Below are 24,503 nucleotides of genomic sequence, written 5' to 3'. Positions count from 1 at the left end.
CAGCACAAAACGCAGCATATCTGTATCAGGCGAAAAAAATTGCTAATCCCCAATTAGTATTCTTATAAATAGAAGCAGGACTTGTCACATCACCTACTGATCAATGTTCTCGGTGCTATACCACAAGATTTATTTAACTATATTAATCAGAAATAGATAAAAATACCAATAGAGTAAAACAAACCTTAATGCTGCATCTTTATTTAAGCATCATTTAGGAAAGGCAATTTCCATATTCTAAATAAAATGTATAAACAGAAAAAAGTGAGCACAAGTAAGAATAAAAATTCATATTTTGCAATGTAATATTGTTCATTAGACTATTATTGCATTGTGAATTTTAACTGCACAGTGCAAACTTTTTAAGGCATGCTTGAAGGTGGCGTAATCTTTTGGAGCGAACTTTTTCATTAAGAAGTTTTATTACATACACTGTGCATTGTTGTAAACACTGTTGCCCCATATTAAATTTCTGCAAAGCAAATTTGTTCTTATAGAGGTATATATTTTTGCATTGTGAATAATTCTTCCGTTATCGACTTCTATTACGTTCCCCCCTAAATTACTATTATAGTAGCAAAGGGAGGGCCAGCTTCATATTGATATCCATGGTTTACAGTCATACTGTCAGGAACAGCCACAGGTGGGTGGCTGGCAGGTAGGAGCTTATATGCCGTGTAATATGGGTACAGGGGGTACTGCGCTTGTTGATAGGCAGGAAACAAGTTATGTTGCTGAAATATGATTTATTAATGAAAATTGAGTAATAAGAGATATGGAAGTCCTTACAACAGGCCAGTGGTCAGAGGCAGGCAGAAGAGGAAACAAATCCGAAAAGCAGGCAGAGGGTCTGGACTGGCAGCAAACACGGAGGGTCCGGAATAACAGGCAGTGGTCAAAGGCAGGCTGAAGGCAGGGAAAGTCCAATAATCAGGCCGAGGTCAATACCGAGAGATCAAACAGAGGTCAGGAACAGGAGTTGTAGAACAGGGTAAGGTGAACGGAATCAGGCAGGTATGCGGGCAGGAGTCAGGCAGGAACAGGGACTGGAACAAGCAGGAAAGGACACTGGAACACAAAAAGGCTCAATGATCAAGCAACCAGGGGTTGCTTGTGACAGGCTTATAAAGCCCGTTAATTGTCTGATTGCAACCACCTGGGCTAATTAAGGGAGGAGAAGGTGAACATAGACACAGAAGCAAAGAAGAGGGGTTAACAGAATGTTCAGGGCTGGGTGCCCAAGGTCTCCAGTGGCTCAGTGAGGTAATGCTGAACCTGCCTATCATAGAGTCCAAAGTTCTCGTACAGGCAGGTCCTGACACATGCGGTCAACTATCCATATACTTTTGGTTATATATATTGAATAAAGCCTGCAAACGTGGAAATCCTCTTAACTATAACACCCACTTATATATGTTTCTATATAAAGCCAATATATTTAGTCTCAAGTACAGCATGCAATTTACATTAAAAGTACATGAAACACTATTGCATACATCTTAAGCGCAAGAAATATATTAACAAATCTACTGTAGTTTTTCATTTTATCCAGTTAGTAATAACAGACTCAGTTTAGAGCATGACCTGCATTAATGGTTTTATTGTTCCTCATCTGTATGAGTATCATAAACAAGGCTTGTTTCTCTCCTTCCTATCCAAACTGAGCCTCTTGTAAGCCTGAATTTGGCTAATCTCTGCCTTACAAGACACCTACACCTTTCAGCTCACACTGATTTTATCTGTAATGGATTTGCAGCTTGTCTGATCTCTAATCCATATTTATGGAATAAGGATAGAACCCTGTATTGCAGCCCTGCAGATGCCTGGCAGAGAAAACGTTACATAATACTTGAAGGTTTAAGAGGAAAATTGCCTATCTATCATTGTCTTTCCCCACTGAGCACCCTATCTTTTATAAAATATAATCTTTTATTTAATTTATTTACAATAGAAAGTACTTTTCAAATCAGCACCTGCTGTTATTAATGCTTCCAAATGCTACCCTTTTTTGAAGGAAAAGACATGTAAACATCAAGGAATTACACGCAGAAACATGAAATTATATATAACCTTAAATTAGAGCTTCCTAAATGTCAGAACCAGTGGACAGTTCATTCTGTAGCAACCAATGGGGCCACAACGAAGTCTCAGGAGCACTGGTCATAGTTTTTAGAGTAGGGACCAAGGAGGAAACAAAGCTAACACTAAGGGGCACATTTACTTACCCACGAACGGGCCGAATGCGTCCGATTGCGTTTTTTTCGTAATGATCGGTATTTGCCGATTTTTCGGAAAATTATTGCGACTTTTTCGTTGCCGTTCCGAATGTTGCGCAAAATCTGCCGATTTTTTCATAGCGTTAAAACTTGCGTGAAAAGTCGCACCTTTTTCGTAGCCATTCCGAAAGTTGCGCTAAATGTGGCGATTTTTTCGTAGCGTTCGGATTCATTCAAGCTTCAGTATGGTGACTTTTCTTGGGCTAGGTTGGAGCTGCAGGGTGCCATTGAGTCCTTCCAAAATCATGCTAAGTCTGAAAGTTTTGCCCGCCGCTTACGAGCGCTCAATACGAAAAAGTTGCGACAAGATACGAGCGAATCGTAATGGCTACGAAAAACTTGCGTTTTTTCGCGAAAATCGTATTGGTAACGAAAAAGTCGCGACAATTTCCGAAAAGTCGTAAAGGCGCCGAAAAAATCGCAAAAAATACGAAAAAGTCGCAAAATGTTCGTATTCCAATCGAAATTTTTCCAATTCGGATTCGAATTCGTGTCTTAGTAAATCAGCCCCTAAGACTAAGGCAGGATTCATGCTTGCAAAATGAAATAAGCTTTAGTTAAAATTGATTTATTCATTTATTTTTGGTAAGTGATACAGCAGGCTAGAGCAGGCGTTTATCTAAATTAGTTGACAGATAATTGAGTGGAACTGGTAAAACAGAGGTAGGCCCTTAAAATGATTTTGTATAATAAGACCACCAGAAAACAACATCTGTGCAACTTACAAAGTTACATAGGGTTGAAAAAAGTCCGAGTCCTTCAAGTTCAACCCTTCCAAGTAACCCAGCACACACAAACCTATACTGACCTATCTATACACTCACATACATAAGCCATATATCCTAATATCAATACTAACTGTAGATTTTAGTATCACAATAGCCTTGTATATTATGTTTGTTCAAAGAACTGATCCAAGCCCCTCACTGCCCTGACCGGGAGAAACCACTTACGCTGCTTTAAATAAAAATCCTGTTCCTCTAATCTAAAGGGGTGGCCTCTGCTGCACTGGTCGTTTTTATGGGAAAAAAAATCCCCTATCTCTCTATAATCTCCTCTAATGTACTTGTACAAAGTAATCAGGACCCCTCGCAAGTACCTTTTTTCCAGAGAAAACAACCCCAACCTTGACAGTCTAACCTCATAGTTTAAATCTTCCATCCCCTTAACCAGTTTAGTTGCACTCTCTCCAGCTCATTAATATCCTTTTTAAGGACTGGAGCCCAAAACTGCACTGCATACTCAAGGTGAGACCTTACCAGAGACCTATACAGAGGCAAAATTATGTTCTCATCCCTTGAGTCAATGCCCTTTTTTATACAAGACAGCACTTTATTTGCTTTAGTAGCCACAGAATGACACTGCCTGGAATTGGACAACTTGTTATCTACAAAAATCCTCAGATCCTTCTCAATAAAGGATCCCCCCAAGACAATACCATTTAGTGTATAACTTGCATTTATATTATTTCTACCAAAGTGCATAACTTTGCACTTGTCAGCATTGAACCTCATTTTCCAGTTTGCTGCCCAGTTTTCCAATTTTATCAAATCGCTCTGCAAAGCGGCAGCATCCTGCATGGAACTTATAGTTTTGCACAATTTGGTATTGTCAGCAAAAATATAAACAGTACTGTCTATGCCCTCCTCCAGGTCATTAATAAACAAGTTAAAAAGCAAAGGACCAAGGGCTGACCCCTGCGGTACTCCACTAACAACACTGGCCCAAAAAAAATATTCATAAATACAAGAGGGCTTGTTCAGATAAGGACTACTGCAATTTTAGGGGTTGCTCCTGCTAAAATCTGATCATAGAGAAGGGGGCTAAAGGATGGAGGATGTCAAAAAGTGGTAGAAAAGTGACCATGCCAATACAGCTGTTGCAATAATCATTACACTGTTGACTTTTAGGGGCTGATTTACTAAGACACGAATTCGAATCCGAATTGGAAAAATTCAGATTGGAAAACGAACATTTTGCGACTTTTTCGTATTTTTTGCGATTTTTTCGGCGCCTTTACGACTTTTCGGAAATTGTCACGACTTTTTCGTTACCAATAAGATTTGCGCGAAAAAACGCGAGTTTTTCATAGCCATTACGATTCGCTTGTATCTTGTCGCGACTTTTTCGTATTGAGCGCTCGTAAGCGGCGGACGAAACTTTCAGACTTAGCATGATTTTGGAAGCCTCCCATAGGACTCAATGGCACCCTGCAGCTCCAACCTGGCCCAAGAAAAGTCACCATACTGAAGCTTGAATGAATCCGAACGCTACGAAAAAATCGCAACATTTTGCGCAACTTTCGGAATGGCTACGAAAAAGGCGCGACTTTTTGCGCAAGTTTTAACGCTACGAAAAAATCGGCAGATTTTGCGCAACATTCGGAATGGCAACGAAAAAGTCGCGATAATTTTCCGAAAAATCGCCAAATACTGATCGTTACGAAAAAAACGCAATCGGACGCATTCGGCCCGTTCGTGGGTAAGTAAATGTGCCCCTTAGTCTCCATTTAGTTGTGATGTTCTTCAAATTTTGCTTTATACCTTCTATATACTTCAAATACCACATTTCAAATACCACAATTTCCACATTTTAAAATTTTAATCTCTAAAGCTGTAATTTTATTTTTTTATATATATTTAAATATATATATATAATATAGAGAGAGAGAAATATATAATATAAATATAATATATATATATATATATATATATATATACTCTTTAATCCATGTCCATGATACATGGTGTATGATTGTAGCTAAATGGATTTTTTTCATTTCTGAATACAGTTAATGAAAAGTGTGCAATTACCTTCTCTATCACTGGATATTCTCTTTATCAGTAATCTCATATTCAATGACAAAAAATTATGCTTTTTAAGTTGAGGGGCTGCTAACTGTGTATAACCTTCTCCAAGCAGAACATTCTGCAGGGAGAACTTTCCTAAGAAATTAGCCATGCTGACATTCTTAGAGTAAAAAATAGTCATGTATTTAGTATCAAGTAGAGGGAAAAACTCTTATTACACTAAAGTAGGCAAACCTTTGGCAAACTGAATTCAATGTTATGTCTATATAAATAATACACATATACCGTAATTGGAAAGCAATACATTGTAGTTAATTGGCATTAATGCGATGGAGCAGTATGTCAGTGCTTCAGGTCTTACTAATTAATGTTTATTTTGTGAGATGTCACATGCAGTAGCAAGTGTTTCACAGGACAGAACAGTAGTAAGTAGCCCAAATCAATTTTCAGGTATAAACGGCTTTTAACCAGTGGGAAAGTGTGATTTGCTGGTCATGAGTGGGTAAGATTTGTAGATGAGGGGGCAGGGTTTGAACGGGTCATGCACAGGGTTTTGACATAACGGTAATTTTAATTCTTAAAATGTAAATTTTCTATTTAGGATTACCCAATAGCCCATACTACTAAAAAAGTATATTTTTATGAAAATGGTTTATTTAGATGAAGCAGGGTTTTACATATGAGCTTGTTCATGCATTATATTTTTAAAGAGACCTACTTTGTTTGGGGGTATAGTTTTCCTTTAACTCTTCTCTAGCTGCTTCTGCAATGGGAGAAACAATATTTAACTGTTGTGTCCCAATAATTTATAACTTTTTACACCCACACATTATCTATTGAATCCTATTTCCTACCTTTCATTTATGTCAACTTGCAGCCGTGGGGGGTGGGGTACAGTGTAGTGTGCCAATGAAAAAACTTTTTACAGGAGGACCTAGAAGCACTAAGTTACACCGCTGGTTGGGAAACTGCTTACTTTTGTCTGCCCGGATTATAAACAGCAATAATAGTCTGTAAGGTGTTTTCATCCTTATGATGATTTGAACATAGTGTTATTGGCAAAATAAAGCATTGATACATTGCCATATTCTAGGGCAGATTACAGATACAACTGCACAGGTATAAAAAAAAAAAAAAAAGCCTATAGTGACCTTTAAGATATTTTCAAACATGGGAACAGTATATCCAGGGCCAGATTTAACTTGCCGGCGCCCCGAGGCCGCCCCCGCCCCCGTGCGCATGCGCAATCGCGGCGGCGACCTCTCCCTCCAGTGCGCATGCGCGATCAATGCGCATGCACAAACGCACATTTAAACTCCCATACGGAGCAGTGGGGAGAGGTCCCGACTGCTCCGTATGGGAGCCAAATTTAAAAAAACTGTTGCGGCGGGGCGGCATGCCGCCCCTAAACTTGTGCCGCCCTAGGCCCGGGCCTTTGTGGCCTTTCCACAAATCCGGGCCTGAGTATATCCTACTTATTGATAGGTTGCCATAGATTACTCGACCTGGTGAAAACTAATGCACCACCTGTAACCTGAGAATAGGTATTTCCAAGATTGTAATGAAAAGTGGAGAGGTTTAAAACTTAACACTTTCTAGCTATGAAAGTTTGATTCTGTAAAGCCAAAGGCCAACAACATTGGCTTGAAAAAAATACGGATGGAACAGGTACTGGGAACAGGTAAGAGTGGCACAAACAAAAGGGTAGATAGGGAAAGCTGGCACTGAGAACAAAAAAAGTCCAATATCATGGTAATTATAGGGTTAGGCAGCATTCACAATAACAGATCAAGGCATGCAAAGTTCAGAATAAAGGCAGAAAAAGGCAAGAGTTGGAAACAGAAACAGACAAAGCCCTTTAAGTACAAGATCAGTTGAAACTGTGACAAAGTTTGTGCCGAATGCAATACTGACATCTCTCCATGTGTGTACAATGGTGCTAATGTGTAACTAGTGATCACACATCCATGCCCACTTCTTGACACTGGCAGGACAGATGATAGTCAGAACTGGAAGAGCCAACCCCACTGAAACATGCATGGATATTGGTCCTGAAACAGAAGGAGAAGCTGGCACTGACACAGTCTGAGCTGCTGGCAGGTTTTTATGTGAACCAGGCAGAACACAAAAATATTGTGGTTTCGATCCGAAAGTTACAAAATTTTCATATCCGAATGATCATAAACGATGCGAAAAACTTTCTGACTTTGAACATTCAATGTATGATTTTAAGCCTCCCATAGGACTCAATGGCACTCTGCAGCTCCAACCTGGCCCAAGGAAAGTCACAATACCGAAGCTTGAATGAATTCCGAAACTTTCGTACTCGTTGCGATAAATACAATTTTGTCGCCCAAATTTGCAAAGCACGAAAATGACGTAGAAAATACAAAAAAGTTCTAACATTTAGAAAAAATACAAATTTTTTGTAATAAGACCTGTCGTACTTTAATGACTGGGCCCCCCAGACTAGAAGCATAATGTGTTTCTAGTTCACTGACCAAATGCACTGCTTTTCAAATTCCATATGAACAACTTTAACTTATTTTGTCATTATTACAGTATAGTTACATAGTTACATAGTTACATAGGGTTGAAAAAAGACCAGTGTCCATCAAGTTCAACCCATCCAAGTAAACCCAGCACACCTAACCCACACCTACCAATCTATACACTCACATACATTAACTATAAATACAACCACTAGTACTAACTGTAGATATTAGTATCACAATAGCCTTGGATATTCTGATTGGTCAAGAACTCATCCAGGCCCCTCTTAAAGGCATTAACAGAATCTGCCATTACCACATCACTAGGAAGGGCATTCAACAACCTCACTGCCCTCACCGTGAAAAACCACCTACGCTGCTTCAAATGGAAGCTCCTTTCCTCTAATCTATAGGGGTGACCTCTGGTGCGTTGATTGTTTTTATGGGAAAAAAGAACATCCCCCAACTGCCTATAATCCCCTCTAATGTACTTGTATGATCTTTTCCTTTATTTCACTGTATACTACTGATTATTTATGTCAGGTTAGCCACAGAATTATGTTTAATTTAAAACATTGGTTTCTATAAAAGCATGTATTGCCATTAAATAATCCCATGGCTATCTTCTTGGTAAAGGGGAGAAGAAGATTAGCCTGTTATCAATAAATAAAAAAGTCTGAAGTATACACTAGAGGTACAGTATTTGCTATTATTATAGGTCAATGCCACTTAAATCCAACTCAGGGGCTATTAGGGAGTATGCAAGAGGACAGATTTCGTACTGCTAATAATGAGACTTCCAGGCTTAGAGAAATGCTGTTGCATGCAAGGCATTTAATCCCTTAAGAGTCTAAACTGATAGAGCCAAACAACGGTTTTCCATTTGCATTAATATGACAGAAATTTGCAGGATGCTGTCTGAAGGAATTGCTGCTAATTCTGTTTGCTAACAATTTTGTTTACAATTTTGGACTTTACATCTATCTTTTACATCAGTAAATGAGCAGCTTGCTAAGAATCACCTTTATTCAATAGAATGCTATTCTAGTAACAGTTTGAAATGCCATTTATTTGAATGCACATTTTTTTTTCAAATCCATTTTAACTCGCATATTACTATTGGAAAATATGCCCTTTTAAAGGTTAGAACAGGGAGTCTTAATGAGATTTAGGATACTAGACACGGTGCTGAAAGCAAACAAAAAGAATATGTAAGAGAATACTTTTACAAAAGCATTTTAAGCTGCTGCTTAACCCCTTCATTTTGCATATAGACCATGTACATCAGGAGGGTGGGGTGTTTCAATTGTTATTCTTGTCACCGAGGGTTGTGATTCCGATTCTGATTCTGAATCATTGGAGAACTCTATTTTCTTTCTTACCATTTATGTGTGGTTTTCCTCGTACACTAAAAACATACAAGCAAGTTAACTCACTCCTGAAAAAAATTGCCCAGTGTGTGTGTGTGTGTGTGTGAATAAGGACTGTTAAAAATGATGACAAATCTCTTTAAATCATTGTGTTTAATGCTAGCACTATATAAATAAAGGCTAAATATATATGATATACAGTATGATCACCCCTTCAAAGTGAATGCATAATTATATTGGGGATGAGGTAGCAAAATAATTAGGGTCATTAACTTAACCATAGAGAGTGTGCAAAGTGGTTACGTTGCACACCCCCCTTCTATTTACAGCAGGGAGACCTGGTACTACCGTCATGAACAGAGCACTACCTACATTCAACAATACTGTATTCATAAGGGCCATAAGATGTGCAAGTTAGGGAGTGTCAGAGGGCACAGGCTACAATAGGGCCCTGCCCTTATCACCTGCCCTAAGGCAGACAAAAGCATAGGTCTTATCTAGTTCCCTCATGCTGTGGTCTCTCCCTGAGCCAGACCTTGGGAAAAAAGCTCTTGCTAAGTGAGAACTAAGGGGTGCACTCTTGTACCCCTACAGTAATTGGCACTTATTTCCCCAGTCTCATAAATGACCCCTACTGACCTTAGCTGACCCTGGTAAAATTTCTGCAGGCTCCCATTGGATTTATCATTATATACTGTATGTTTCTATGTTTGCTTTGTAGATTGTACATTTTACAGCCATGTAGTTAAAATTCACTGTGAGCTCTGGTGTACCAGTCACACTGATTGCACTCTTTCATTGAATTTGGGTAAGCACTTGACATTTGCAAATAAGCCACTATGATTCATTTTGACAAATATTTGTCAACTTGCAATTAATATGATCATTAACTTAAAATGTAATTAAAAACTCTTAGATCATTTATAAATATTAATTTGGAACAGGTATAGGATATATTACTCAGAATCCTTGGAACCTGAGATCTTTCCATATCTAGATCTCAATACTTGATGCCCGCTAAAAGTAATTTAAACATTAACTAAACCCAACAGGAATGTTTTGCCATCAATACAGATTTGTGCAGTTTAGTTACCATTAGGTACAAGTTTTATTGTTACAAATTATTTATTGTTTTTAGAAAATTTGAATTATCTTTAGTAATGTGAGGACAAAACGATTGGGAAGGGATAGTACGTCCAAAAGCCAAACAGATAAACCAACAAATTTTTTACTTTAAAACTTGGGGTCTTTTAAATCTTAATAAGCCGAAGCTATCCACATTTTGGGGTATTAAAATGAGATAATACCCTCTCTATACAACCACCTGTTCTGCCTTATGGAGAATTAATTATTATTAATACAGGTATGGTATCTGTTATCTGGGAACCCGTTATCCAGAAAGTTCCGAATTACACAGTCTTCTATAGAATTCATTATAAGCAAATAATTCCAATTTTAAGAAAATGATTTCTGCTTCTCTGCAATAATAAAACAGTACTTTATCCCAACTAATGTTTAATTAATCCTGACTAGAGGCAAAGCAATCCTTTTGGGTTTAATTAATGTTTACATGATTTTTTTAGTTGAGTTTAAGGTAATGTAAACCCACATTACATAAAGATCCCTTATCCAAAAACCCCCAGGTCCCAAGCAGTCTGGATAACAGGTCCCATACCTGTACCAACTATTATAACATATTTATGCTTTAGCATTAGCAAATGCTTTCAGTTGTGCATATCGCTTGTGCATGTGCTTATACAGCATTTTCAGAATCCCCCCTTATGTAAACACGGGCAAATGTAGCTACTGTATTGATGGTTTTTTGTTTTTCTTTTTTGTATTGTCTTTTTCATACATTCCTAAGCAGAATAAGAGTTGCTCACCCAAGAGATACAATTTGTGAAGGTTATTTCACTGTATTTTCCTTACACTGGATCCTTAGAACATTCAATCCCAGGGCAAGAAAGACTAAGAGGAAGAAAAACGCATTGTATAAAAATAAGGAATTATATCTGTACTTAAACTTACCATGATATAGAAGGAGCCTGAGGGTAATTGTCAAACAGGCTTGACTTCTAATGTACAGTCTGCATTTAGATGGATTGAACATGGAGTAAATGTCACTTCATTATGACTCTGGTCTGGTTTTAATGGATTTTACGAGGTTTCTTTCACTGTGCTTAAGTTACTGATATTCAACTCTTAGAATATTCTCTCTGATTTGATTTGGGTGTTAGGAGGCTTGCATGCTTGAGCCTAGTGGCATACATTCTGTCGTTTCTTTGATCTCCCTGCTCAGCCATATTCTTTGCCATTAATCAGACAAAGGTCTTACACTGGGATATCATGGGAATCTTCAGCAGCTAATTGAAAGTGGCATTGGAAACCTGTTGATTATAGTGAAATGGGACAATATTCAAAGAGCCAATTTGAAATTGCATTTGTTACAGCATAGCATAAAGTTCTCAGTTTAGTTCTAGCTGTGAATGCTACGTTCTCAAATTTTGTGTTGTCTAACATTAAACCAGATTATAAAGATATTTTGCTGCAATTATAATATATCTGTAATACTTCTAAAAGTAAAAGTAAAGCATTCTTAGATTTTTTTTATTAACATATGAGTAGTATTGTTATTAATCCATATTTTTTTTTTTAGAAAGACAATGATAGAAAAGGATCTTCTTTAACTGAGTAAGATATGCACCCTCCTTTCCCTTAATAGATAGGAGTGGAATGTGTGAGATTTAGATTTTGACAAACTGTCATTGTAATTGGGGTGTGATGTGACATCACTTTCAAACCTATTCACCCATGCTACTGCCTTTGGCTTTTCCATTTTGTCAATCCATTTGTATACAAATACATTTGTATACAAGAAGAAAGAAGAAGGAAAAAGTCAGAATAGAAGTTATATATTTGAAATATTCACATACAAGCTGGTTTCCCAACCTGATTTCTCAAGCTGCTGTAGCCATAAAAAGCATATGAGAATATACATATATTTGTGGCAAGTGGTGTTGGTAACAGTAAAGTTGCATTGGTGTAAGTTTGGCAGTAAAACACTTCTCATATCAGTGGCTCCCATAACTGTTACACCCGGAAGAGAGCAAGAAATAGTATAATTGTGATATAATATGTGAGTTTAGAATATCTATGTTGTCAGAAGGTAAGTGATATTGTTCATTTTTCTCTGCACTGGACAGCATAGATCACATTACTTTTCTGGTGATTTGGTGTTGGATCTCTTGTGCGGATACCAGCTTCTGTCCCAGTGTGTTGCTTGGTTTGAGAAACACAGGAATATGATGTATGTTAAAAAAAAATAAATCTTGTTGTTTTTCCTGCTATGCGCTTCCCTCTGTGCGTTAGTCTAGTGTTTTTGCTTGACACAATGCTGTTCTGACAAAGTCTGGGGTCATCAAGTTTTCAAAGCTCATTTTAAATGTTTGTATTCTTGGGCTTGGCATTGGTTTTTACTATTTCAGGTTTGGGGCAAAGAGTTCTTATAACCCACAGTTTATTTTCCAAAAGTTGGTGTCAGGGTCCAAGGGCCTTGACCATGTTTGAAATCTGGACCAAGGAGAAAGCAGAGTTCAGGCAGGTAAAAAGAGTTCAAATGAAGTATCTAAAGGGTTAAAGATGTTTCTAGTCAATTTCAGGCAAAGGTAAGGGCAGGCAGAAATTAGAATAGTCAGAATAGCAAAATTACAGGTTTAGGAACTAGAAGATCAGTCACTTCAAAACAGAGCCAGAATAAGACCTATATTGAAGCATTGAACCCGGGTCTTTGGTGTCTATTTATTTTTAATTTTTGCCCCAAGCGTGGTGCACATATATAGTTACATAGGGTTGAAAAAAGACCAGAGTCCATCAAGTTCAACCATTCCAAGTAAACCCAGCACACACAACCCATACTTACCAATCTATACACTTACATACAGTACAAAACCATACATACAAACATCAGTACTAACTGTAGATTTTAGCATAACAATAGTCTTGGATACTATGCTTGTTCAAGAAATCATCCAAGTCCCTCTTAAAGGCATTAACAGAATCTGCCATTACAACATCACTAGGAAGGGCATTCCACAGCCTTACTGCCCTCACCGTGAAAACCCCCCTACGCTGCTTCAAATGAAAGTTCTGTTCCTCTAATCTAAAGGGGTGGCCTTTGGTGTGCTGAATGTTTTTATGGGAAAAAAAAAACGCCTTATCTGTCTATAATCCCCCCTTTTCCAGAGAAAACAACCCCTACCTTGACAGTCTAACCTCATAGTTTAAATCTTCCATCCCCTTTACTAGTTTAGTCTGCACTCTCTCAAGCTCATTAATATCCTTCTTAAGGACTGGAGCCCAAAACTGCACTGCATACTCAAGGTGAGGCCTTACCAGGGACCTATAAAGCGGCAAAATTATGATTTCATCCCTTGAGTCAATGCCCTTTTTTATACAAGACAGCACTTTATTTGCTTTAGTAGCCACAGAATGACACTGTCTGGAATTAGACAACTTGTTATCTACAAAAAACCCCAGATCTTTCTCAATTAAGGATACTTAGGATATTTAGTGTGTAACGTGCATAATATTATTTCTACCAAAGTGCATAACTTTGCACATTTCAATATTGAACCTTATTTTGCTGGCCAGTTTTCCAGTTCAAATCACTCTATAAAGTGACAGCTTCCTGCATGGAACTTATAGTTTTGCACAATTTAGTTTAGTATCAGGAAAAATGGATTTGCAGCAAATTTACGTTTTTCGCCATTAGCGAATTGTTTTGTGAAACTTCTGTGAAAATTTGCAGCGGAAAAATTAGTCGTGCGGAATTTTTTTTGTCGTGTGTCAAATTCGGCGCAGTTGCATCAAAAAAAATGCGGGAAACAAAAAATAGACGCGGGCAGCAAAAAATAGACGCGAGTGACAAAAAAAGACATGAGTGACAAAAACAATTGCGTGACAAATGCGTTTCGTGAATTTTTCGCCACTCCGTGAATTTTCTTGCCGTTTTGCGAATTTTACGGCGAAACAAGTAATTGTTACTTGAAGTTCCTAAACCTGACTGTTTTGCCAACCTGATTGTCCCATCTCAACCTGTCAGTTATAGCTAACGGACTCCTGCTGTACAAATATGGCAGTCCCGTCATAGAGGAACATGGGGGATCATATAAGTAATGTAAAAGCATCGGGTAAATACTAATAAGGCAAAACTCTAAATACTATGCAAAGACAAGGTTATGATAGATGTAAAAAAGGGTTTCATTTCTAGTACCAGTATCTCGTTAAGGGTTTAAAATGCCATTGAATTCCATACCACCCAGTTGAACTGAAAAAGCCACTTGTCCCTGTAGCTGATCGCTACCTTTTTTTAGCTGGAAAGCCAGTATATTGCCTGCACTTTCTGATTTTCAAAATCACTGTATTTGCTCTATTGCGGCTGCCATGTTGGATATCCAACATAGCGTCACATAAGGAAACGCACATGCGCGAACCTTCTCCCTCCCCCTATACGCGAGTGCGACCTACTCTGCCCGAGCTGCTCCTGCTTGTGAGATGGAAAGCGCGCTCACAGGGTATGTTCAATGCGCATGCGCTTACTCGGTAGCTGGTCTTAGTGTCCGTGCAGAAGTGATGCATTCTGGGAGTCTTCTTTACACAGCTCAGTGTTTTTTCTTCCTGTTTGGCTTCTGATCATCTGAACAGGCAAAATATGGGGAGACTTAAGGGCACTATTGAGATAACTGAAGGTATGCCTGCAGCTTCAAATTAATTCTTTACTAGCCTTTCCTTCTCCTTTAAAAAAGCTAATGAACTATAATATACACACAATGGCATAGAATCATTTAAAAGATATATTCTAAAAAAAATAGAGAAAGATAAAAAAAATACAAGGGTTGTTTTATACATCATTGATCATTACATTCTAAATAAAATTGGGATGTTCAGATATCTTGGCAGAATAAATTGTGGTCAGATTGACCAGACAATTTCCAGTGGACTGCAGTGATCAAGTCTTCAGTTATTTGATTCAGTAATTCAGTTCATATCTGACCTTTGGCTTGGCAAAGGACATTGAGGAGTGAGGTAGAGTGAGACATTGATAGAAATATGTGTACAATATCATCCCTAACCAAGAGATGTTAATCTGAATTGACCCTGTAACACCTTTCTGCTCATCCTAAATTATTTGACCCTTAATATCCAGTGTCCAGCTTTTTTGAGGGTATAGTATACAAAGGTGCATCCTACACAATGTCCCCTGAAAGAGAATTCCATAACAGTACTTTCCTGACAGCAAAGGACCCTTTTAGATCCTGGTGCAGATGTCCTTTACTCTAATCTTGTTCGCTGTACTTTCATGTGAGTGAAAACGTCCTCAGAGAGTTCTTTTATTGACCCTGAATTTATTTATACATAGTCATCATATTCCTTTGTAAGCATCTTTTCTTTTTCCTTAGAGAGCAAAATCCAGTTTCGAAAGCCTTTCAAAAAGCAAAAGGGAAATCTTTTGTTTCCAGTACCTTGTACTTCATCTAATTTTATTAATTTGCTACATATAAACATATACACTCATAATTGCTCTCTCTTGCTCTCTCTGTGTGTATATATATATATATATATATATATATAATATCATACGTATCAAGTGTCATATAAAGCAGGGCACTCACAGGCAATTTGGTGAAAGAAATAAAGTGTATTTATTTATTATTATTTTTATTTATTTATATTCATATATAATGCAAAAAGAATATTTATATATATATTCAATTTCTTTTTATGCTTGATATTTTATTATATGGAAGATACATGTCATGATATTCCCTAATGTACTGTATGTCTCTTTTAGGATGCTACAGGCCAGCAACAGTTATGGGTCTGTTTATAGGCTAGATTAATAGCAAACTGATCAAAACCCTAGTGATCTCAAAACCCTATGCAAGAAAATGTCTTCATAGAAAAAATAGTTTTCAGTTTGTGTAGTCACTAAAGCTATTATCCAATAACATATTATGACTAACAAGATTCTGGGGATCCCTGTTCATAACCACCTGCCTGCCTAAGGCAGCCATAGTTTGCCTTTTGGATGGTGGTAGACATACCCTGCACAGGCAGGTTGCTAGACAACCCTGTACAGACTACCTTGCAAGCAGTGTCGGACTGGGACCCCAGGGGCCCACCAGAAAACTTTAGACCAGGGGTCCCCAAACTTTTTTATTAATGAGCCACATTCAAATTTAAAAAGACTTGGGGAGCAACACAAGCATAAAACATGTTCCCGAGTGTGCCAAATAAGGACTGTTATTGGCTATTTGGTAGCGCCTATATGGACTGGCAGCCTACAAGAGGTTCTGTTTGGCAGTACACCTGGTTTATATGTCTCCAAAACTTGCCTCCAAGCCAAGAATTAAAAAAAACACCTGCTTTAAGGCCACTGGGAGCAACTTCCAAGGGGTTGGTGAGCAACATGTTGCACACGAGCCACTGGTTGGGGATCACTGCATTAGACCATAGACGCACTCTCCAAACTATTTTCCTCATTTCCTCACCCAACCTCTTTATTCTCCTAGTCTCTTTTATTTACATGCTAGCATCTTTTCTTCCATCTATATCTTCTCTTTCTTCCCATGCAGAAATAGGGAATGACCATGAAGTAGGCCAAATGGTTAGGGGCAGGAGGGCCCACTGATACCTGAGCCCACCGGGAGTTTTCCTGGTATCCTTGTGGGCCAATCCGACACTGCTTGCAAGTGAAAACAAGGCTAATGATGAGCGAATTTTTTCGTCAGGCATGGATTCGCAGCGAATTTCCACATTTTACCATTGGCGAATTGTTTTGTTAAACCCCGTAAAAATTTGCCTTGAAATTTTTTTTGTCACACGACAAATTAGGCGCGGTCGTGGCAAAAAAGGCGTGGTCGTGTCAACAAGCGCGGGCAACAAAAAAGACGCGGGAGAAAAAAATTGCGCGACAAATGCGTTTCACAAATGTTTTCCCGTGATTAGGGAATCTGTCTGTTTTGCTTTGCCATAAAATTTGCGAAATGGCAAGAAAATTTGCGAAATGGGAGAGATTCGCTAATCGCTAATCACGGCTATGATAAAAGAACTTCTATACAGAATAAACTTTTGGGGGAAAAAAGTCTGCTTTATGTGTTTATAAAATTATGTCACAGGAATGCAGATGATTTAGTGTTTTTGAGTATAAATAATATATATATATATATATATATATATATATATAATTTATATTAACGTTTACACAAAGCACACAGCTTCAACATTGCATCATTACTTTTATCTTTTCCGTGCTTTCACAGCATGTATTCTTTTGTATCTTTCTGTAGTTATCCTTTCAGTGAAATCATGATAATCCTTTTTATTTCTCTATTTGCTGATCTTTTTTGAAAAAAATATTTCTATTCCATTCCCCACAGAAAACTATAGGTTGCAGCACAGCTCTCTGTCGAAAATAATTACATGCTGTACACGTCCCTGTTTATCAATTCTTCATACTTGGTTTTCAGGACCTCAGAAGTCTTTTCTTGCAAGTGCACTTCTTTGCATAAAAGTTTCATGATTTTACTCATTTATGCAGAGTGAGAGTTTGCCTGCAGTTCTGTTTGTTGGGTTACTTAAAGCAGTTCAATGTGAAGGGTTGACATTGCATTAATGGCACTCTCTTTGATGCACCACAGCTTAGCCTGTATGACTGGCAGAGGTCACATCATCAGTGAAACTGTTACAAGGTCATCCCTGGAGATTATAGATAAGGAAGTTTAAGCAGAACAGAGAATTCCTTTTTACATAATAAGGACAGGAAATATTCACAAATACAAAGTTTGGAACAGATCTTTTAAGAAAAATCAGGAGTAGCATACAGGATCCTCCATACAATATGATATCAAGTATATCTGTAATTGGATAGAGAACTGGCTGAAGGATAGATTACAAAGAGTGGTGGTAAATGGAACATTTTCTAATTGGACCAGTGTGGTTAGTGGAGTACCGCAGGGGTCAGTCCTTGGTCCTTTGCTTTTTAACTTGTTTATTAATGACCTGGAGGCGGGCATAGAGAGTACTGTTATTTTTGCTGACGACACTAAATTGTGCAAAACTATCCATGCAGGATGCTGCATGAGTCTGGATGAGTTCTTGAACAAGCAGAATATCCAAGGCTATTGTGATACTAATATCTACAGTTAGTATTAGTGGTTGTATATATAGTTTATGTATGTGAGTGTATAGATTGGTAAGTATAGGTTGTGTGTGCTGGGTTTACTTGGAAGGGTTGAACTTGATGGACTCTGGTCTTTTTTCAACCCTATGTGACTATGTAACTATCTAGGAGACCAATTTCCACTCCCAAACACCTGAACAAACTAGATAGAAGGCCTAGGTTGATACGAAACATTGAGGATAGTGGTTTGTGCCAGAATATTGGTAATAAAAGCTTTTTTATTATATGAAAGTCAAATGAGTTTTGACTGAACTATTGCTTATCTATTGAACTGGTGGATGGCCACTACTGAAGATTATGCACCCAGTGAATGAATACCAGTGGAGAGCTGACTTCTGGCTACATAAAATATTTCACAGAATGAAAGAAAATACATAAATACTTATGTAAGCCTACTGGCTTGCTTATGTTTGCTTTTTCTCTACACTGTTATCGGACGAAAAGCATCTGTATTAATAAAACGAAGGTAAAAAAAATATATATATATATAGGAAACATTTAAAGGAAAACTATACCCATGAACAAAGTAGGTCTCTATAACAAATATAATGCATAAAACAGATCATATGATTTTTTAGTAGACTTATGGTATGGAGATCCAAATTACGGAAAGATCCCTTATCTGGAATACCCTTGGTCCCGAGCATTCTGGATAACGGGTCCTATACCTGTATATATATTCCAGTTTGGCAACAAAATTTAATAGGTCACTTAATATAATATAAACTATCTGTTCTTTAAGTATTCATTCTGGGGGTATAGTTTCCTTTATTTTTATTTTTTTTAACTGACAAAAATAAACCCTAAAAGAGACAGAGTTGTGGGAACACTTAAATATGATTGATTGTGCATAAACAGTAAATACAAAAATGTATTTTTTTCCAGGTTTAGTCCATATGAATGGTATGATGCTCACCCATGCAATCCAGGAACTGATGTGGTAGAAAACAATTTTACTCTGCTGAACAGCTTTTGGTTTGCCGTTGGAGCATTAATGCAGCAAGGTATGGGTCCCTTATTTTCAATAATTTTTTTTTTCTAGCATGGTTCCTGAAATGAACATTTTGCTGCTTTTTGACAGCTACAAGATAAAAACATAGCAGCTCTTGTCAAAAGAAAAAAAAAAAGCAGTACATGAAATAATGTTGTCATCTTCACTGTCACAAAGCGCCACAGAGGGACTTTGTTACAATTTGCTGTCACAAAGCAACAATGGTTTTTGGAAGTGGACTTTTGTCTCCTGCAATTACAGAAATGCTCGTCAACACACATCTTATAGTGAGAATTAAAGAAGAATTACTGAGGTATTCAGGACTGATGCAGCTACAATGGGCAACCACTTAAGGAAGCCCTATAGTTTAAGACTGAGCACCTACAGTCCTCACTCAGCATACTCCCATAAGGAAAAAAATAAATCAGTTTTAAAATCTAAATTTTATAAAAATAGTAAAAATTAGAATGCAATAAAGTTATTTGTGGTGCAATATTTTAAACTGAACTGAAACTGAACATTTTGCAAAGATGAATTGGTCTTTAATTAAACAAAATGCATAGAATGTTTGCAGATTTATATTAAATCCATCCTCGTGCTTAAATAAGAGCTCAGTGTTTACACGAAACATGGAGATTTAAACCAAACACCCCTTCAATCTTTACTACTAAGGCAGTTAAGATCAGTGATCAGTGAATCTGTCCCGTTTCGTCATAAAATTTGCGAAGCGGCAAGTAAATTCGTTGCACAATTTTTTTTGTTGCCTGCCCCCATTTTTGACGCGACCGTACCCAATTCACTCATCACTAGTGCAAAGTCCAAAATAAATACAGAAATCACAATTTCTTTTACTCACAATTAAGGTGTAAAAGCAAGCATGCATTAAGGCACATCCACAATAACTTGCACATGATACACAGACATGGATTTTTTAGCGAACAATTATGCTTCTGCATTTCTGTTTCAATGACATCACTACTGGTCCAAAATGTTAACAATACAACTAGAATCTGATTCAATTTATCCTCTGGTACTTCCAAAGTTTTTTTTTGTCACTATAAGCACCTAGCCTTAATCTAAGCTAAGAATCTAAGCTATTTGTGTTATTTTTATATATGTTAGTGGATGACAGAGAAAGTTGGTGACTAATTAAAAATGGTCTATAGGGAATAGGGTTAAATTCAAGGACAGGCTAGACAGAAAGAGAGAGAGAGAGAGAGAAGGGAAACTCCGCCGCTATCATAGCAGTGGGGGTCAGAATAACAAGGGAGTGTTATACTCGTGTTTATACTCTCAGATTTCATTTTACTCATTATATTTGTTCTGATGGAGATCATAGGTTGATGTGATATAGGAGAGGACTAGTGTGGATGTATTCACTTATAATCCCTAGCATTTCTGTATGGTATTGAGTCTTATGACAATGATATTATTCAAGGCTTAGCTTCCTGTTAGAGTTGCTCTGAAGGTTTCTGTTGCTAAGTAAAATAACAATAAGCAGGTGTTTCACAGATTTAGGTACAAAACAACAAAACATACATTTAAGAAGCTTTGGCTAAGATATCAACAAAACTTCATGTTTTTAAAGGCAATAAACATTGCTATGTGTGTCTGTAGAACAAGCAGAATGAAGCTGGGAGAGAATAGGATAAAAACCATACACTAAACTCTCCTGAGATTGGTCAGTGGGATTTTTTATTTGCGAGGGACAGTGATAATACAAAGCAGCCAAGCTAGAAATTCATTCAACAATGACATTTTGATGACTACAGGAAAAGGTTAAATAACAGATGGATTCCAAGAAGAATGACTTATGGTCAAGGTCAGTTAAGGTTAACTAAAAGGTCAAGATGAAAGTGTAATGGGAAGTTTTGGCTAAACGTAAACAAACACTGGAATGGTAAAAATATCTCATCTGCATTTGGAAAATGAATATAGTTTCATAGTAGATGTAGTTAAAAAAAGGCATCTTGCGTAGCATAGGGAATGTCACCTACATGCATCTAATGCATTTAGTCAATTTTATTGAGCCACAGACTTGCTTGTGAGTTCAAGATTTCATTATTCCTGACAAACGGAGGTTTATATACCTAAAACATTGAACTCCTTGACAAGCCAATCTGTGGCTCTGTAACACTGGCTAAATGCCTTATAGGAACACTATCAGCAACAAATTAAAGTGTATTTAGGTAATTAGACTATTATTTACTGTTGCCCTTCACTAGTAAAAGTTGTCTGTTTGCTTCAGAAACCCTACTATACTTTATAAAAACAAACTGTTATGTAGCCATGGGTAGCTGATTGGCACAAGTTACATATTAGATAGCAGTTAAGCTCAGTAAAACACCATTGTATTTTGCAGAAAATATTTGTTATCTGCTATGTAACCTGTGCCATTTAATTTTTTTTCAGATTTAATGGCTATGGATACATAGCAGTTTAGTTTTATAAACGATAGCAGTGTTTCTAAAGCAAACATACACTTTTACCAGTGCAGGGCAATAGTAGTGCAAGGAATTATCGCTAGTCTTGCCCTTTTCTACGTTTGACCCAGTTACCTGGTGCATTATAGCCTTTTTCCCTTACCTCTACTGCAAGTGATTTTCTTCTATAGACATTTAACACATACACATTTAAAATGCTCAAGGTTTCTCCAAGTGGCACAGAAGAAGACAAAAAGCCAATTTGAAGCTGTCTCCAATTTGCCTCAGAGGGGAAAAAGATATCCTTTCCCACTCCACAAGGGCAACCGATCCAGTCCCTGGATCAACCTTGCACTGAGAGTTTACAGTAATCTAAAAAGGATCTCACTGGACACTGTTACCTTAAGAGAGAATTGGAGCTGTTAATGTTTAAATTGATTTGTAATTATTTTTTCTTATTTCATTTATCCTTCTTTTAGGGTCTGAGTTGATGCCAAAAGCTCTGTCTACGAGGATTATTGGAGGTATCTGGTGGTTTTTTACTCTCATCATTATATCATCCTACACAGCCAACCTTGCTGCCTTTCTAACAGTGGAGAGAATGGAATCTGCCATTGATTCCGCAGATGACTTGGCAAAGCAAACAAAGATAGAGTATGGAGCTGTGGTCGATGGGGCCACCATGAATTTCTTTAAGGTAATAGCATGTTGGTTAAACTGATTCAATCTAGACATATTTGCTTGGCACTTTTCCCTTTTCATTGTAGATCAATGTGGTATACTAGGTGGCTGATTTATTAACCTTCAAATTTCAATTTTTGCTGCATTTCAATTTCAATTTGGACTTCCAAAACTCAACTGTCTGATATTTAGTAAGTGTAAAAAAATTAAATTCACATATAAAGCTTTGGTATCTAAAAGTTTCTGGATCTTTTTCATTTGTCTAATTTTTTTGAGAGTTTGTAGACCATTGAAAATGATGGGCAGAAAACGTTTTTTGCCACAGTTTAATTTGATCAAGTTTTTTTTAGAGTTTTCCAATAAATAAGTAAACATTCATGTTTAGTAACATTTTGTGCTTATTCTAGATGAAAAAAAACCCTCTAAAATTTTAATTTTGATAAAGAAGCCTCCCAGTATAATTCTAAGGGGCACATTTACTAAGACACGAATCTGAACCGAATTGGAAAAATTCCGATTTGAAAAGGAACATTTTGCGACTTTTTCGTATTTTTTGTGATTTTTTCGGCGACTTTTCGGAAATTGTCGCGACTTTTTCGTTACCAATACGATTTGCGCGAAAAAACGCGAATTTTTCGTAGCCATTCCGAAAGTTGCGCAAAATCTGCCGATTTTTTCGTAGCATTAAAACTTGCGCGAAAAGTTGTGCCTTTTTCGTAGCGTTAAAACTTAAAAGGTGCGACGTTTCGCGCAAGTTTTAACGCTACGAAAAAATCGAAACTTTTTGCGCAAGTTTTAACGCTACGAAAAATCGCCAGATTTTGTGCAACTTTCAGAATGGCTACGAAAAACTCGTGTTTTTTCGCACAAATCGTATTAGTAACGAAAAAGTCGCGAAACTTTTCAGAAAAAATCGCAAAATACCGATCATTACGAAAAAAACGCAATCGGATGCATTCGGCCCGTTCGTGGGTTAGTAAATGTGCCCCTAAGTATAATTATAGGTTACTATTTCATAACTGCTGTGCCGCTCTCTAATAAGTTGCATTTAGAGAAAACTAGCAATTGTTGTTCAACAACAAAAGTAAATTTGCACAGTAAGAAACCCTTGTGTGTTGTGTGAGGAGGGCTGGGATCCCATAAAAGAAACATAAGTACTATAGGCTATACAGTATGTTGTCTACTCACAAAGGCATGATCCTCCTACAGTCACTTAAAATCTGTTGGTAGCTCTACTTAGTCTGGTCACTTATCTGGTCAACTGATCATCTTTTCACAAGGTCAGTAAAGAGAGCCCTTAGGAAGGCAACTAAACATAAGTTCCAGATACATTTAAATACTAGTCATGTACAATATAGCATGCTGCAACAGGATATTACTATATTTTCCCCCTGATACACTTGTATTTCAAATACAAGTCTCTTTAAAGAGAGACTTATACATATAAAAATATGTCCCAGCAGGCTGAAAATTTTAAGAAGCAAAGGCTTATGCTAGTATATATGTATTTCCAAAAAATGATGTGTTTTACTACACTGAAGAATATTTCTAAGAAGAGGAACATATTCTTTAGCTTTATATTTTCCTGTAACATAAAAAAAAATCATATTTCAATTACTAGAGAAGGGCGACTAGCCGTCGGTGCACTGCTAGACAATTCTAGCAAAGTAATATTGTAAATGGAGTCAAACTGTTTTTACAGCTGCTTACTAATAACAGCCCTTAGGTTTTCTGGATGATATACAGTCAGGTCAGTAAATCACACTGCATCCAGGCAATTGATCTTTTCATTTTAGATTTCATTAAATAAGTGACAACACATAAATAAAGATCAGTTACCTTACAGCAAATAACACTTTCATTTGTATGCCTACTGTTCATAATCATATTTAAAATACCCCCGTGTATATGCTGCATATATTGTAGACCCCAAATATGTTTATCCATATTGTGAAATGCTTAATCATTTGTGGTGTAGTATAATGAAATGAATGTGTAATAAAACACAAGAGAAAGAGTAAATAAACAATGCAAGGGCTAACAAGATTTTAGACCTGACTCAGAATGTAGCAAGGGAGCATCTAGACATCTCTAAGACCTCATTGTCCTGTCATTAAAAAGTTCTTTCCAAATAGTGCAACTTGTCCCTAGTTTACTGTATTTTTTTCCGAATATTTATTTTTTTTCTAAGAAACAAAAAGAGAACAGTTCCTTAATCG

The 24,503-nt window shown here is 37.2% G+C and overlaps 1 protein-coding gene across 1 annotated transcript in view; it reads left to right on the top strand.

The window, feature by feature from the left end:
* Positions 1-24,503, top strand: part of grik3 (glutamate receptor, ionotropic, kainate 3) — a 254,320-nt gene that overhangs the window by 204,480 nt on the left and 25,337 nt on the right. Inside the window, exons 12-13 of the mRNA XM_031896913.1 lie at positions 19,075-19,193; positions 22,083-22,300. Of these exons, the coding sequence (XP_031752773.1) occupies positions 19,075-19,193; positions 22,083-22,300 (337 nt within the window). The remainder of the gene's footprint in view (positions 1-19,074; positions 19,194-22,082; positions 22,301-24,503) is intronic.

Source organism: Xenopus tropicalis, chromosome 2, assembly GCF_000004195.4.
Source record: "Xenopus tropicalis strain Nigerian chromosome 2, UCB_Xtro_10.0, whole genome shotgun sequence".
Taxonomy (NCBI): Eukaryota; Metazoa; Chordata; class Amphibia; order Anura; family Pipidae; genus Xenopus; species Xenopus tropicalis.
This window is presented reverse-complemented; position numbering and strand designations above follow the sequence as displayed.